The sequence below is a fragment of the Dipodomys merriami genome, unplaced genomic scaffold (genome assembly GCF_024711535.1).
Source record: "Dipodomys merriami isolate MVZ:Mamm:240054 unplaced genomic scaffold, mDipMer1.0.p SCAF_37, whole genome shotgun sequence".
NCBI classification, from domain to species: domain Eukaryota; kingdom Metazoa; phylum Chordata; class Mammalia; order Rodentia; family Heteromyidae; genus Dipodomys; species Dipodomys merriami.
The window spans coordinates 2,138,929-2,152,279 of NW_027205270.1; the positions used below are offsets into that span (position 1 = coordinate 2,138,929).

The following is a 13,351-nucleotide window of genomic DNA, read 5'->3' on the forward strand; positions in this document are numbered from 1 at the left end:
GGCTTTTTCTGCTTATGTGGTGCTAAGGAATCGAACGCAGGGCCTCATGCATGCAAGGCAAGCACTACCACTGAGCCACCTTCCCAGCCCAGGGTCTCATTACTTTTTTTTTTTTATTGTGAAAATACTGTACACAGGGGTTACAATTACATGGGCAAGATACGGGTCTCAATCTTATGGTGAGGCCTAGGACTGGCTTGAGCTTACCCATGTCTTTTTGGACACTGCATGAGCTGCTGTATTCTTGAGTTTTCATCTGCTCACCAATGATTGAACCATGAAAAACAGATTTTTCCTGAAACTGCAGAATCCTAGCTAGCCAGGTAGAATAATTTGTATTTTTGGATTTGTATCTTACCTTCTTCTACTCAACTCAGCAAGTACTTAAGAACAAGATTAACCTTGTACCTTCCTCCCCACATAGTACCCAGTAAATATGCCTATTATAGGTACCCAATGCAGACACTGTAGGAGTAGGAAAAAGTCAAATCTAGACCACAGAGCAACACTATGTTGCTGCCCTATAAAGTCAAGATAGGAGCAATGTTGTCCAATAATCCCATCACCTTGATGTAAGGCTAATGTCTTCCACCAGTAATCTCTTTCACAAGAATCACAACAGACCACCTGCAGTATGTGAACTTTTTATTCTTCATAAAGTGCTCAAAACATGAAGAACAAGCTCTTTATAAACCGAAGTTACAACTAGGAAGACAAACAGCAAAGCAGAACTGGGCCTGCTCCCTGCCCCCCCTCCCCCCCCAGCTCTCTTCCAACTTGTGGCCAGGAGCAGAAACATCAAAGAAAAACCCTGGGCTTTGATTTGAAACCTCTCCTGAAGACATCCCTGCCCTGGACCTGTGAGAGGCCCATCATTAAGGATAGGTGGAAGATCAGAGACCAGGCTAGAGCCCAGAGGAACACTTAGTAGGTTGACTCCCTCACTCTCCAACCCCCAGCTGCCCCAGAACATGTGACTGAAGGTCTGGGCGCCCGTGGACACTTCTTAGCTCCGATAATCCTAAAGTTGACAATTCTACAGAGGCTTCCTCAAATCTCCAACCCCACTACCTGTGTGTGGGGCTCCTCCATGCTGGCAAAAGACATCACCATCACAATATATCTCCTGAGACATTCTGAGTGAAACTACCAGCCTGTCATGAAGAAGAGGCAGCCCCAGAGGGTTCTTGCCTTATCACTGGACCAAAACCTATTCTTTCAGCATCTCCTCACCTCATCCCGTATCTTTTGTAATGCAGGATGCTCAAGTTATGAAGTTACCAAGAGATCCTTGCCATGGGGAAGCCTGCCATGTTCTCTTCTCTACTAGCAAACCAAGGCCTGAGCTAAAGAACATATACTTTGGTTCAAAGTGCACTGTGGCCAGGGCAAGCAAAGTAATGGAGCAGTCTGGGTCAGTAGCTTAGTGAACAGTTGAGAGAGCAACAAAAGCATTTTCCTAAGTACATGTGTTTAAGATGTATAACATCCCATCTACGGACCAGGCTATTGATGCATCATAAGACCTGAGGCCTAATGACCTAAGCCCACTGCCCACCATAGGTTTTTATCCTATGATCTTCCAAAATAGGCTTGAGGGAAGAGAAGAAGGCAGCAGGAAGGTGAAGGGAACAGGAAAATCTTGGCAGACCCCTTGTTGATATATTTTCAAAGAAAGAGCACACATCAGGACTAGCCCAGCTAGTATCCCCCTTCCCAGGACCCTAACAGAGCCATTCCATGTGCTCAGCAGGAGAGAGGGGATGCCACAGCCCAGAAGAGGTCTACATCAGAGGCTCTTGACCCCACCAACAAAAGGCACATATTAATTGGTTTCCAAAAGTTCAAACTCTACCACAGCAGAGTTTTGGCATCTGGACAGGCAAGAACTGATATGGAGGCTTGAATGCAAAACATAAGCAGCCAAAGCCTCAACCTGGAGGGGCCCACATAACACAGGTAGGAGAGAACCCAAAGAACAAGGAAGAACTTTCCCCTACCCAGCACTACCTCCACACAGTCAGCATGACACTCAGTAGGAAGGTCAGAAGAGGGGCAGGAGGCAGCTAAAGCCACACATCTTGACTGCTTCTGTCCATACTACACTTGTTCTGCAAAAAGCTTGAGGTGGAAACATTCAGGACATGACAGAGACTTGATGAGAATATATAGGCTCTCTGCTTTGGGATGGGTATGAGGCTACAATAGATACCCTGGCCATCTGCAACAGACATACAGGCAGCTTGGTCCCTGTAATACTAGAAGACCCTCCACACACTGAAGGTAAATACAGAGATGATGGATCAGCTGTGGGAAGAAAATGACTATTCTCAGGGATGATTAAATCTGCCAGCAAGTTTCATCCCAATTACCACATCCAACCACAGATCACCCCGAGCCATCTAGAAAGCTAACTTTATTCTCCCCATTCCCTAGAGCCCCCAAAGCTAAGGGGAATGAAAATAGGCAGGTGGGAAAGACCCAGGGTTCCCAGAGTCACCAAGCTTTACATGGACCATGATGCCTCCAATAGGAATCCAAAGGGTCCCCTTCCAGCATCTCCAGCAGAAGCAGGAGGGAGAGGGTGGCAGGAAGTGACCATGAGGACAAGCTGTACCCTGCCCAGGCGAAACTGTGTTCAGCAGGAGGGAGGAAAGGCAGGCATATGGGCACATAGGCTCTATCTGGGTAGCAGGTCCTGGCCAGCCTTCCAGTGTCAGAGATGAGAGGGACTACTTGGGAGCATCAGGAGGAATCTGCAGCAGTGTGGGTGAAGTCTCCATAATTCGCACTAGCAGCCGGTCGATGTAGCTCTCTAGCTCCTGCACATGTTCATCCCGTTGGCTCAGCTCTCGCTCTCGCTGCAGGAGCAAGCCGATGAGCTCATCATGAGTCAGGTGGTAGTACTTGGCTGACTGGTCCAACACAGCAGAATCCTGAGGTCAGACAGCAAGAAAGTGAGCAGGACAGCCCCAGGCCTACCACCAGCCTCCCCACCAACACCTGTTTCCCCGTTACAGGCCTCTGGAACTGCCTGACTCCCATGCTGGCGATGGCCTAAATAACTGGCTTCCAATTAAGGGGCTAACAACCTGCTCGTGCTCCACCCTCTCCAACACCCTACCCTGACACTATGGGTCTCTCCACAGCACCTGTTCTGTCAAGATGCCCCCTGACATCCTGCGGGGCCTCACCTTCAGCCTCTTAGTATCCACAGTCTGGCCAGGCTGGGGTGCTGGGATCACAGGCTGAATGCTGCCAGAGGTGACTGTTTTGAGTTTCTCCAGCCCACTGCTCAGGGCTGTGCTCAGACTGGAGCGGGGCTGTTTCTTCTCAGGGCTGTTCTCCACAGGGGCAGCACTGAGAGGCTTCACAGGGTGAGGACTGCAAAGACAGACATGGTGGTAGGTTATCAGGTCACCTTCTCTGCAGCATCGCCCGGGCTGCTGGACAGCTGCGCCCTGCATGGCTCATCCCCATTCGGCCATGGACTTCCTATTCATGCCTACTGCACTCCCTCTGACCTGATGACCTGTCCCTTACACAGGTATCTACAAACATCTTCTCTTGGACCCAGTCTTGGCCAGGGATGATCCCCGTCAACCATTTCCTCCCCTTCTATACTTTCTCCAGCATCATGCCCAGCCCTCCCACTGTCCCAGTTTCCCCAATTCTGCTAAAACCAGGAAAGACTAAGATACTTGGACACCCATCTCTCCACTAGTAGCTTCCATGTACATTTATTTAGACAGGCCTGTGAAACATCTCTTGTGATCTTGTGTTTGCTCTAACTCTCACAAGTCATCCTTCCTTCCCAACTCACCCTCAGCACACACTACATTCCACACCTAACTTCTTACCTTTGGTTTACTCAACCCATTAGAATAGAACCTGGGCCCTATACCCACTATAAGTAAACCTGAAGTCACCAGCCCACTTTCTCACCTTCCTAACCTCTCTGTGGAGCCCACACTTGTACCACTCTCTTCTTTGGTTGTTCTCTTCTCTTCTACCTCAAGGCCTCCAGATGGCAACTAAGCCTCTGCCAGCCTCTTCGCAGTCTTAACTACTAGTTGCCTCCTCCAGCTTCTCTCTTCTTCCTTGACATCTCCCCCCCCCCCCCCCCACTTCTCTCGCTCCCGCTCAGCCCTCACTTCCAGGATCTGGACCTGTGTGGACAGTTCCAAGCTGGCTGGCTCACTCCTCTCACACCTGTCATTTCTTCTGTGCTCCCTCAACAGGGAATCTTCCAGGGCCAGTCAGAACCTCAGAGTCCCTCTGACTTGTGCCCTTCAGCTCAGCCTGAATCAATCATGCCCTGCCACCTTCCCCCTCTCTGTCAGGGCAGCCCTCCTCTCCAAGCAGTGCTAGCTATATCTTCTCTGCAGCCATCACTGCTGCTAACCAGCCTTCCCATGAAGTCTTGCCTACCTCCAACTGCTCCCTGCAGGGTTCAGGAGACTATAATGGCTCCTGACCGAAAACACTTAATACAATCTGGGCCCAGTGTTCTCCATACTCCAGGCACAGTGGAAAGTGCTATCACTTAGCCACCTTAAAAAGCTATTTCTCTGCATGGAGTACTACCCCTTCTTCCCGGTGGCCTCGTTTCTACTCCTGTTTCAAAACTGTGCAAGACCACCTTGTCCAAAAGGACTTCTTTTTCCAGTGTTAGGAATTGACCTCCAGGCCTTGTGCTCATGCTTGGCCTTTTCACTCAAGGCTGGTGCTCTTATCACTTGAGCCACAGCTCCACTTCCAAGGAAGCTTCTTGATTCTCCCAGGCTAGGATACCCTTCCCCTGGGATAACCCAGTACCCTACACCAACCACAGTTACATAAGCGGTAAGTGTCCAGCCCACAAATCAGCTAACCCACCCTAGGGGACCTCTTACAAATTTACTCTCACTCTACAGAAGCTTCACACTGTTGAAGAGTAGGAAGCAAAACAGCTTAGTCCTGAACTCCAGCCCTGAATGCCACTGCAGCAGGCTCATGCAGACACCTAGAAACAGCTCTGATTCTTGGGACAGAGCTGAGACTCAGACTCAAATTCAGAGTAGGGCCAAGCACCTACCAGGGGCAGAGTAGGGAAAAGATGCATCTCAGTCCTAACTGCTACCTAGGAGTCTTGCACTGCAGTAGGGAAAACAGCTCTAAGGACCATGTACCTCCAATGAGCAGCTGGTAGGCCTAGGCTCTCAGCCTATATCTGAAAGACCCTGAGCCTGCAGCCTTCATCTAAGGACATCTGTGTGGACTTATATGTCACCATATAAGCACGTGAAGCCAACTCAAAAAAGAGCAAAACTGCCACACACTGGTGGCTCACGCGTGTAATCCTAGCTACTCAAAAGGCTGAGATTTGAGGATCACGGTTCAAAGCCAGTCCCGACAGGAAAGTCCGTGGGACTCATCTCCAAATAACCACCAGAAAACTGGAAGTGGTGCTGTGGCTCAAGTGGTAGAGCACTAGCCTTTAGCTGAAGAGCACAAGGACAATGCCCAAGCCCAGAGTTCAAGCCCCACGACCATAAAAACAAAAAGCAAAAACAAAAACACAACAAAAAAACAAAAACAAAATCCTCCCATAATAGCAAAAAAAGAAGCCATGGGGCTACCAGATTCCCCACAGGGAGTCCAGCAGTATCAACAACTAAGGAGGAAGACAAGGACGAACAGATCGCCCCTATTTTCCCCACTGGGCTGGGAAATACTGGGTTTGATATAAAGCAGATACTCAGTGAACTTAGGTGACTTGAATATATGAAGCAGCAAGTACCCAAGCAGCCTGGGGGCTTCATGGAGGCCAGTGGTGGAGTATGATCAGCCCCCTAAGTCCCATGCCCTACTTGTTAGAAGCAGCAGCCTCTCTGCCCATCCCTCCTTCACTTGGGCCTCCTAGAGCACTGCTGTCCCTCGATTCTGCTGCCCAGCTGAGTCACTCCCAGCATACCCCAATTTCAACTTTACAGATCACCACTCACTGCTTTACTTAGTGAGGAGTCAATCTCATTGTTCTTCCTTTAACTCAGGGACACAGTGAGCAATCACACAGGCATCTTAACTGCTGGGAACTCACCCTCAAAAGGCTCAAAACCATGGAGAAAGCAAGCCAGTGAAGTGACTGCAAAGGCTGGAGAGCCCTCTTTCTGAAGGTGTGTGCATTTGAGCATTCCTTTCTTTCCCCTGAGTTTATACCCTCTTCTCTAATCTAAGTCCTGGTTTCTTTTCTTGCTCTCTGCTTCCCCAGCCAGCTTCCTTACTCTTTCTGGACAGAAAACTGCTTGGGATCCCACTGCCACCTGCAGAAGAACCAACCCTCCAATGAGCTCCTCCCCTGCCCACAGCTCCCCTGCACAGTGTGCACCACTGTCATCGCCTCCCTTGCAAGCACATGCAGGCTCACCTCTGTTCCTTGTCAGGGCTCCTCTCCAAACCCCTAGTTTGTGGGGCCACCCTGACTGTCTATAGTCCCATGCTACAGAAAACTCATGGCTTCAAAGCCCCCGTTAATCCTGGGGTGGAGGAAATCCTCACTTGCCCTGAGGCAAGAATGAGGCTAAAATGTGGAGCCCCAGTATTGCTGTACCCCCTCCTCCCTGTCCTCCTGGAAAGAGTTTTCAGAATGGACGCTCACCTGGCACTGGGCTGTGGCTCCTCAGCTGGTCGTGTCTCCAAGGGCAGAAGCACAAGCGGGGAGGCTGGGGTGGCTGCAGCGTGGTCCTCCCCGCTTGGGGCAGGGGAGCCTCCAGGAGGGGAGGGCTCAAGGGGGCCAGGGGATGAGGCTGGCTCCCCCGGGGATGGGGAGGAAGAGGTGAGGGGCCAGGCTCCAAGCGCAGGAGAACATGGAGGACCAGGCCCCCCGCGGCGGTGGCTTGCCCAGGGTGGGAGAGGGGGCGGTGGAAAGGCAGGCTCTGGGGGTGTAGGTGGCTCTTCAGGGCCAGAGTGGATGGAAGATTCCCTGGACACTGGTGGGGATGTGGACGGGAGGCTGGGGGGATCTCGGCTTCCCTGAGATAAGAAGGGGTTCAAGGCATCTTCCTCTAAGGCCCACAAATCAGCCTCCTGGGAAGTGGCTGATTGAAGCCCAAGCCTTTCTTCTACTGACCCCTGGCTCTGGGCCGCAGGGCCTTCTCCTCTCTCTGGAGGTCCCAGGATCTGCTGACTTGGAAGAGCCAAACCTGTTGAGTAACAGGTTGTGGGGACAGGACTCTCAGGGCAGATAGTGGGCACAGTTGGACAGGCCACAGATTCAAGGGGGGCAGCATCTTCCACCAGCTTTTCCAGGCCTGCCCCACCCAACAGGGTTCTGGGAGACTCTACTGACTCAAGCTTTTCACTCTCTTCCTTGTTTTCCTGGGGACCAACAACCAATGCACTTGGGGCAGTGTCTTCTGTTCCTATCCCCCTCTTACTCATCCCCCCTGAAGTCTTCTCTTTCTCTTTCTCTTCCTCCTCCTCCTCCTCCTCCTCTGCCTCCTCCTCCTCCTCCACTTCTACCTGGGAATTTGAGGGTGTGAAGAGGCGTGGTGGCTTGGGAGGTGGTGTGATGGATTGCAGCCCCTCATCTGGCTCCCATGCAGGCTCAGGCTCTGGTTCCAGCTCCAGCGAGGGGAGCCCCTCACTCTCCTTAGGTGATTCGGGCTGTGCTCGGGAAGCAGACAGCTCATCAGACTCTTCCTGTGGGACTGGTGAAGCTGTCTCTGCTGTAGGAGAAACGGTGACCACATCCCAAGGCCAGGAATCATCCACCATATTGAGCTCATGGAAACGCTGGCTTTCACTGCTGGGGGTCTCCTCATTCTGGCCCTCAGGGGCATCATCTGGACCAGGCAGCTTCTCCCACATACTGAGCACTTCTGGGGAGCTGAACAGAGATGTCCCACTGTCTGCTGGACTTGGCTCAGCACCCCTTTCTGGGGCAGATGGCTCCCTGTCTGGTGTTGAGACCGAGGCGCTCAGGTACAACTGGACTGCTGAAGGGGACAGCCCAGTCCCCACAGACCCAAGGGGCCCAGGGTCAGACACATTTATGTTCTGCTGGTCCAGTCCTGAGTCCACAGGAGCCCTGGGCTCCAGCCACATGCTGCTCCCACCTTTTTCTCCCCCAGGGTCTTCCTGGAGCTCTGCTGCCTTCACTGTCATGGCCTCATGGCCTGAGTCCTGCAGCCCAGCTGCCTCCAGCCCCATTCCTGCAAGGGCCAGGATCTCGCTCCTGGCCTCTGGATGCAGCCTGCCAGCAGCAAAGATGTTGAAGGTGTCGTCCCACTCAGGCAGGGCTTTCCCAGGGGAGGCCAGGGGGGTGGGGCTGGCCCTCGAGGCACTGGGGAGAGAGGGAGCAGGTGAAGGAGAGTTTAGTGCTATGTCCGCTACGAGCTCCTCGAAGAAGGGGTTGCTCTGCAAGGAGGTGAGGAACGGGTTGGTGACACCCAAGAATCCAGATGGGGTGGCTTCGGGGGCTGTGGTGGCAGCAGCAGCAGTGGCAGCAGCGGGAGAGGCAGCTGCAAAAAGGTTAGTGCTTAGCATAGGAGCAGCGGTGGGAGCAGGAGTGGGGTGGGCCGAAGCCCAGGGGGAGCAGGGGAGGTGGTGAGGAGGAGCAGCTGGGTCAGATTCTACCTGAGGAGACACGTCCAGGCTGTGGAGGGAGACAAAACCATGAGCCTCCTGGTTAATGCTGAGACTAGAAAAGCCCTACTGAATACCACACCCCTGCCTCCCACCTGGACACTGGGCGCTGTGAGACCACATTGGCTATATGCAGACACATGGGTAGGTGACAGAGAGAAGACCCCACAGACATAATATTACTAGGTGCCATCCAAGGAAAAGGATGGTGGGCAAAGTGAACATCATCCTCACACCGGGCCCCAGACAACAGTAATCTTAGCTCACAGGGAAGATCGAAATCTAAACCCAGCGTTTGTTCCACTATCCTATTCTGAAGGGTCTGTTGAACACTGGATTCACACTTTTAATTCCTGACATTCATTTTAGACCTGAGGGAGAACTATCTTGGAGAAGGGAGAGAAAGCAGAACAAGGAAGGCCAACATAGGTATGTGGATGGACAAAGCCAACATGAGAGAGCCAAGCTAGGCACCTACAATTGGTTCAGATGCCCAAAGCACAATGAGTCTTCACGATCCCAGGCAAAGAATGAGGTAAAGATGGGGATATCACCAATCAAAGAGAATCTGCCCTGTTATCTATAAGGGCTAATCTAACTGGCCAAGGTTGACAAGACTTCTAGGATGCCTAATGCAAAGAACCACAGAAACAGTGCCTCTTCACCTCACCTCACCTCACCTACCTCATGGGCCAGCCTCAGGAAATAAAAGCTGGCAATGTGGCAGCCTTCTAGAGTCCAAGTAAAGTACTCTAGATGTCTTTCAAAGGCAGGTGCAAGTGGCTCATGCTTGTAATCTTAGCTACTCAGGGGGCTGAGATCTGTGGATCATGTCTTGAAGCCAGCCCAGGAAAAAAAGTCTGTTGGACTTGAGCAAAATAGTTCAGGGACAATGCCCAGACCTTGAGTTCAAGCCTGAGTACTAGGAGAGGAAGAGAGGGAGGAGAGGGAGGGAAGGAAGGGGAGGAGGGAGGGAAGGGGAGAGGGAAAGAGGGAGAGAAGAGGTGGAGAGAGAGGACAGAGGAAAGAGAGAAAGAGGGAATGAGGGAGAGAGTGAGGGAGGGAGGGATTGAGGGAGGGAGAGAGAGAGAATGAGAGAAAAGAGGAGACAAAAGGGAAGGGGAAAGGAAGAAATAAAATGTGTTCTTATCTCTAGCTCCCCCTAGGGGCAAGGGCAGGGCAGGTCCGCCCAAGAAATCCCTAGTGAATTTTATCTATACCAAAGACACAAAGACAACCTGCAGCCTCTAGGTAACCCCACCCCCAGAACCTTGCAGGAGGAGCACCTCTGAGCAGCATCTACAAACTTCAGAAATGCACCAAAAACCTTTGCTTTCCTAAGACACAGACAGAAGAATGGAAGACAGTGCTGAAGCAAAGCAGACAAACATTCTAGCTTTAAAGGTCCGGAGGTAGCCTGCAGCTGAGCCCAGGCCTTGATGGCCTCACCCACAGCTATCCAACAGTCTCCTTCCTCACAGCCAGTCTTCTCCCCGTCTCTCCAAGCTGAGATGCCCCCAGTCCTTGACCCTGCCTTCCCAGGTGGAACACCCAAGGAAATCTCCACATCCATCTATTCCACTCCGTTAGTTCCTTACTCAGGAAATGTGAGTGGTGAGCCCTGAGGTGGCAGACGCCAGGCTTTGCCAGCCACCCATTAGAAATGTGGGTGGGGCAGGAGGGCACCCATAGAACAAGACTGAGCTGTTTAGAACTTGCGAGATTCTTCCAGGAACCCAGAGTCCAGTTTGCTCCCAGAGACAGGACAGAGGAAGTGGGAAAATCGCACATGGAAGGACAGAGCCACACTGAAGGCACTAAACACATGGTTTCTTGTAGAAGGAAGTCCAGCTCCTGGGGACTCCTGTGACCTTTTATTCCCCTAGAAAAATTCCCCATCCAAGACAGGATTCTGTCCTGTCCCCACCACCTAGACAAGTGGTGGGAGGATAGGGAGGTAAAAATTTCTGTCTACCTCCAATTCCTGTTTCTAAGGACATGCGGAGACTCAAAGAGGAAGAACAATAGGCCCAGAATCCCTAACTCCAGCAAATGTCTCTGCTCCTTCATTCTAGTCAGGCCAAGGGCCAGATAACATGCCTGTTACAAGAACCAAGAAGAGTGAGAAGAATACTCCACCACCACCATATGGGTTATAACTCTACTTTCAGCCTCATCAGTGATCCATACTAACCTCAGCCCCAACCCAGGAACAGGGCTAGGGCACTCCATCTTTCCCCAAGCCCCCTTCACGATAAGTTCCAGAGTAGCCTGAGAGAAAAGCCCATTGGTGTTAAACAGCAGAAATCTCAGGTCCAGCCTAGCCCCACACTCACCCTTACAAGCTGGCAGTACAGTACAGGCAGTCTGCCCTGCAGATAGAGGAGTGCCAGGGAAGTAGATGTAGAGTCCTAGGCTTAGCTTGGCAGTCTCCTTCCCCAGGGTGGCTCCCCAGAGATGCACAAGAACTCGTTGGTATGGAATCAGCAGAGAGCCTCCCCTGGAGGATGGAGCCCTGGGTGGCAAAGCCAACAGGCTTCCTAGAGCTGGCACAGCCTGAGAGCAACCTGTCCATCCAGGTCTTCAGCACCATGTCCTGCCCCCAACCTTTTGTCTTCTTCCTGCTCTACACCAAGGGCAGATCTTGAAAGCTCTACAAAACATTTCCTCTCCACCAGTCCTCTGGGCACAGGTCAGAAGCATGTCCCCTTGTGTGCTCGCCTCTGAAGGCTGTTCTCTGACAGCAGACTTTATAAACACCTCTGTGTCCTGGAACTCATCATGCCAGCCTAGCACAGCCTCCCACCAAGCACACATATGCTGAGTTGCCTTGTCCTTTAGGGCCAATTGTTGAGAAAGACCAATCGCCTATCCAGACTGTCTATCCATACTACCATTTTACCCTGGGGGAATAAAACTTCAGGGCATCAGCCGAGTACCAGTGGCTCACATGTGTAATCCTAGCTACTCAGGAAGCTGAAATATGAGGATTGTGCTTTGAAGCCAACTTAGGCAGGAAAGTCTATGGGATTCTTTTATCTCCAATTAACCACCAAAAAGCCAGAAGTGGAGCTATGGCTCAAGTGGTAGATTGGTAGCCTTAAGCATAAAAAAAAAGAAGCTCAGGGACAGCACCCAAGCCCTGAGTTCAAGTCTCATGTGCACACACGTGCACGTGCACATACACACACATACACAAAAGAAACACAACCATTTTAGAGTTTTATGAACTCTGAAGCACTTAATAAGAATCACCGGCTCATTCCTACCACCCTTCTTAGGCTAGTGCTCTACTGCTAAGCCTCATTTCCAGTGCGCCCATCCTTCTTAAACACCACTCCCTGAGGCCACCAGTGTAGCAAGTTCCACCATTAGCCTGTTTCCTTTGGCTGAGATGAGTGAGCTCTCTGTCCTTCCTCCACACATCAGTCCCCAGGGTGGCAGCAGTGGATCTGCACAGACGCTCTACTAGTTAGTTCCCAAAGTGCCAAAGCCAGACCCCCAGGCAAGCCAATCCCCAGCCAATGTGTCCTCTGGCCATCAACCCTCTTGTGACCTCCTGAGATATACTTCAATGCCCAGGAAACAAGTCAGGAAACTGGGCCCATGCGGTGACAGAGAAGGGCCTTATGAACTCTAAGTAGGAAGAGCAGAACACTGTTAATATGGTAACTATATAACTATACTAGGAAAATAGTCACAAACAGGACATAAAGCTGCACTAACTCTAAGTGCCCGGGAATACACTGAAGTAACTCATTTACAGCAGCTAGAACGTAGCTGTTCTCTCTGAAACCACAGCACAATCTCAGACCCACTGGGATCTGCTGTCCACCTTACCAGGGGAAGAGCTAGGGAGATACAGAGATGCTAAGGGCCACCATAATGATGTACTTGCCTTTCTGTCGTATCAGATTTACCCCCAGTTAAATGTATTTTTGTACATTTTTGGTTAGTGTAACGGAGAGGGGCAGAAAACTAGGAGAACAAGGGACAGGCACAAAAACAGCCCTCTGTGTTACTGGTGGGTCTCACACACATGTATGGGCTTTCCTATTCACAAGCACACACTAACACACTACAGCAGAGCTGGCGTCTCTACCTATTCCCCCTCTGCCCCATATGAATAGAAGCCTAGTCTAACAACATGGACCAGCAGACCAGTACATATCAGGGCCATCTTCTCTGTCCTTCCAGCAATCAGCCCTTCCGTCAGCCATTATCCAACACTGCTGCTTCAGGTATTGCTGTAGGGCATTAGTGCCACATGGGGACACTAGAGGGCGCTGATGCCCTTGCTAGCTGGAACCATCCAGGGATCTGCGTCAGTAGCTCCAGGTCCCCCCTAAGCCCTTAGGTCTATGGACAGGATCCCCACATCCCAGCTGGAGATCCTGGCAGCTACCTTCAGTTACTCCAGTCTTAGATCTTCCCTACAGCTTCTACTGGTACCCTGGTACCCTCCAGCCTGCTCAGAATGCAAATCAGAACAAGAAACCCCACCTTTAGCCTACTCATCCCAAATTCTTGGGAAACTGAAAGGCTGTGGAGCAGAAGGAAAATGGAGACTGTAAGCACCCCAGAAGGTAGCAGGTACATCTCCCACCTCTCAGCACTCAGCATTTCACAGCGAAAAAGAAAAAAAACTTTGGCACATTCCTCTGCTGGGAATAGGTGTGGAGTTCTGTATGTGCGTGCGAGTGGGCGTGCATGGGTGTGTGTG

At 51.4% G+C, this 13,351-nt stretch overlaps 1 protein-coding gene across 2 annotated transcripts in view; it reads right to left on the minus strand.

Moving 5' to 3' along the window:
* Positions 1 to 628: 628 nt before the first annotated feature.
* The window catches only part of Rab11fip5 (RAB11 family interacting protein 5), a 41,169-nt gene continuing 28,446 nt past the window's right edge, over positions 629 to 13,351 (minus strand). The window contains exons 4-6 of one of the 2 annotated variants that reach the window (XM_069988967.1): positions 6,641 to 8,638; positions 3,195 to 3,384; positions 629 to 2,936 (exon numbers count right to left, since the gene is read on the minus strand). In XM_069988967.1, coding sequence (XP_069845068.1) covers positions 2,733 to 2,936; positions 3,195 to 3,384; positions 6,641 to 8,638 — 2,392 coding nt within the window. In that variant the 3' untranslated portion in view covers positions 629 to 2,732. The remainder of the gene's footprint in view (positions 2,937 to 3,194; positions 3,385 to 6,640; positions 8,639 to 13,351) is intronic. The other variant, XM_069988968.1, reaches the window with a different exon arrangement.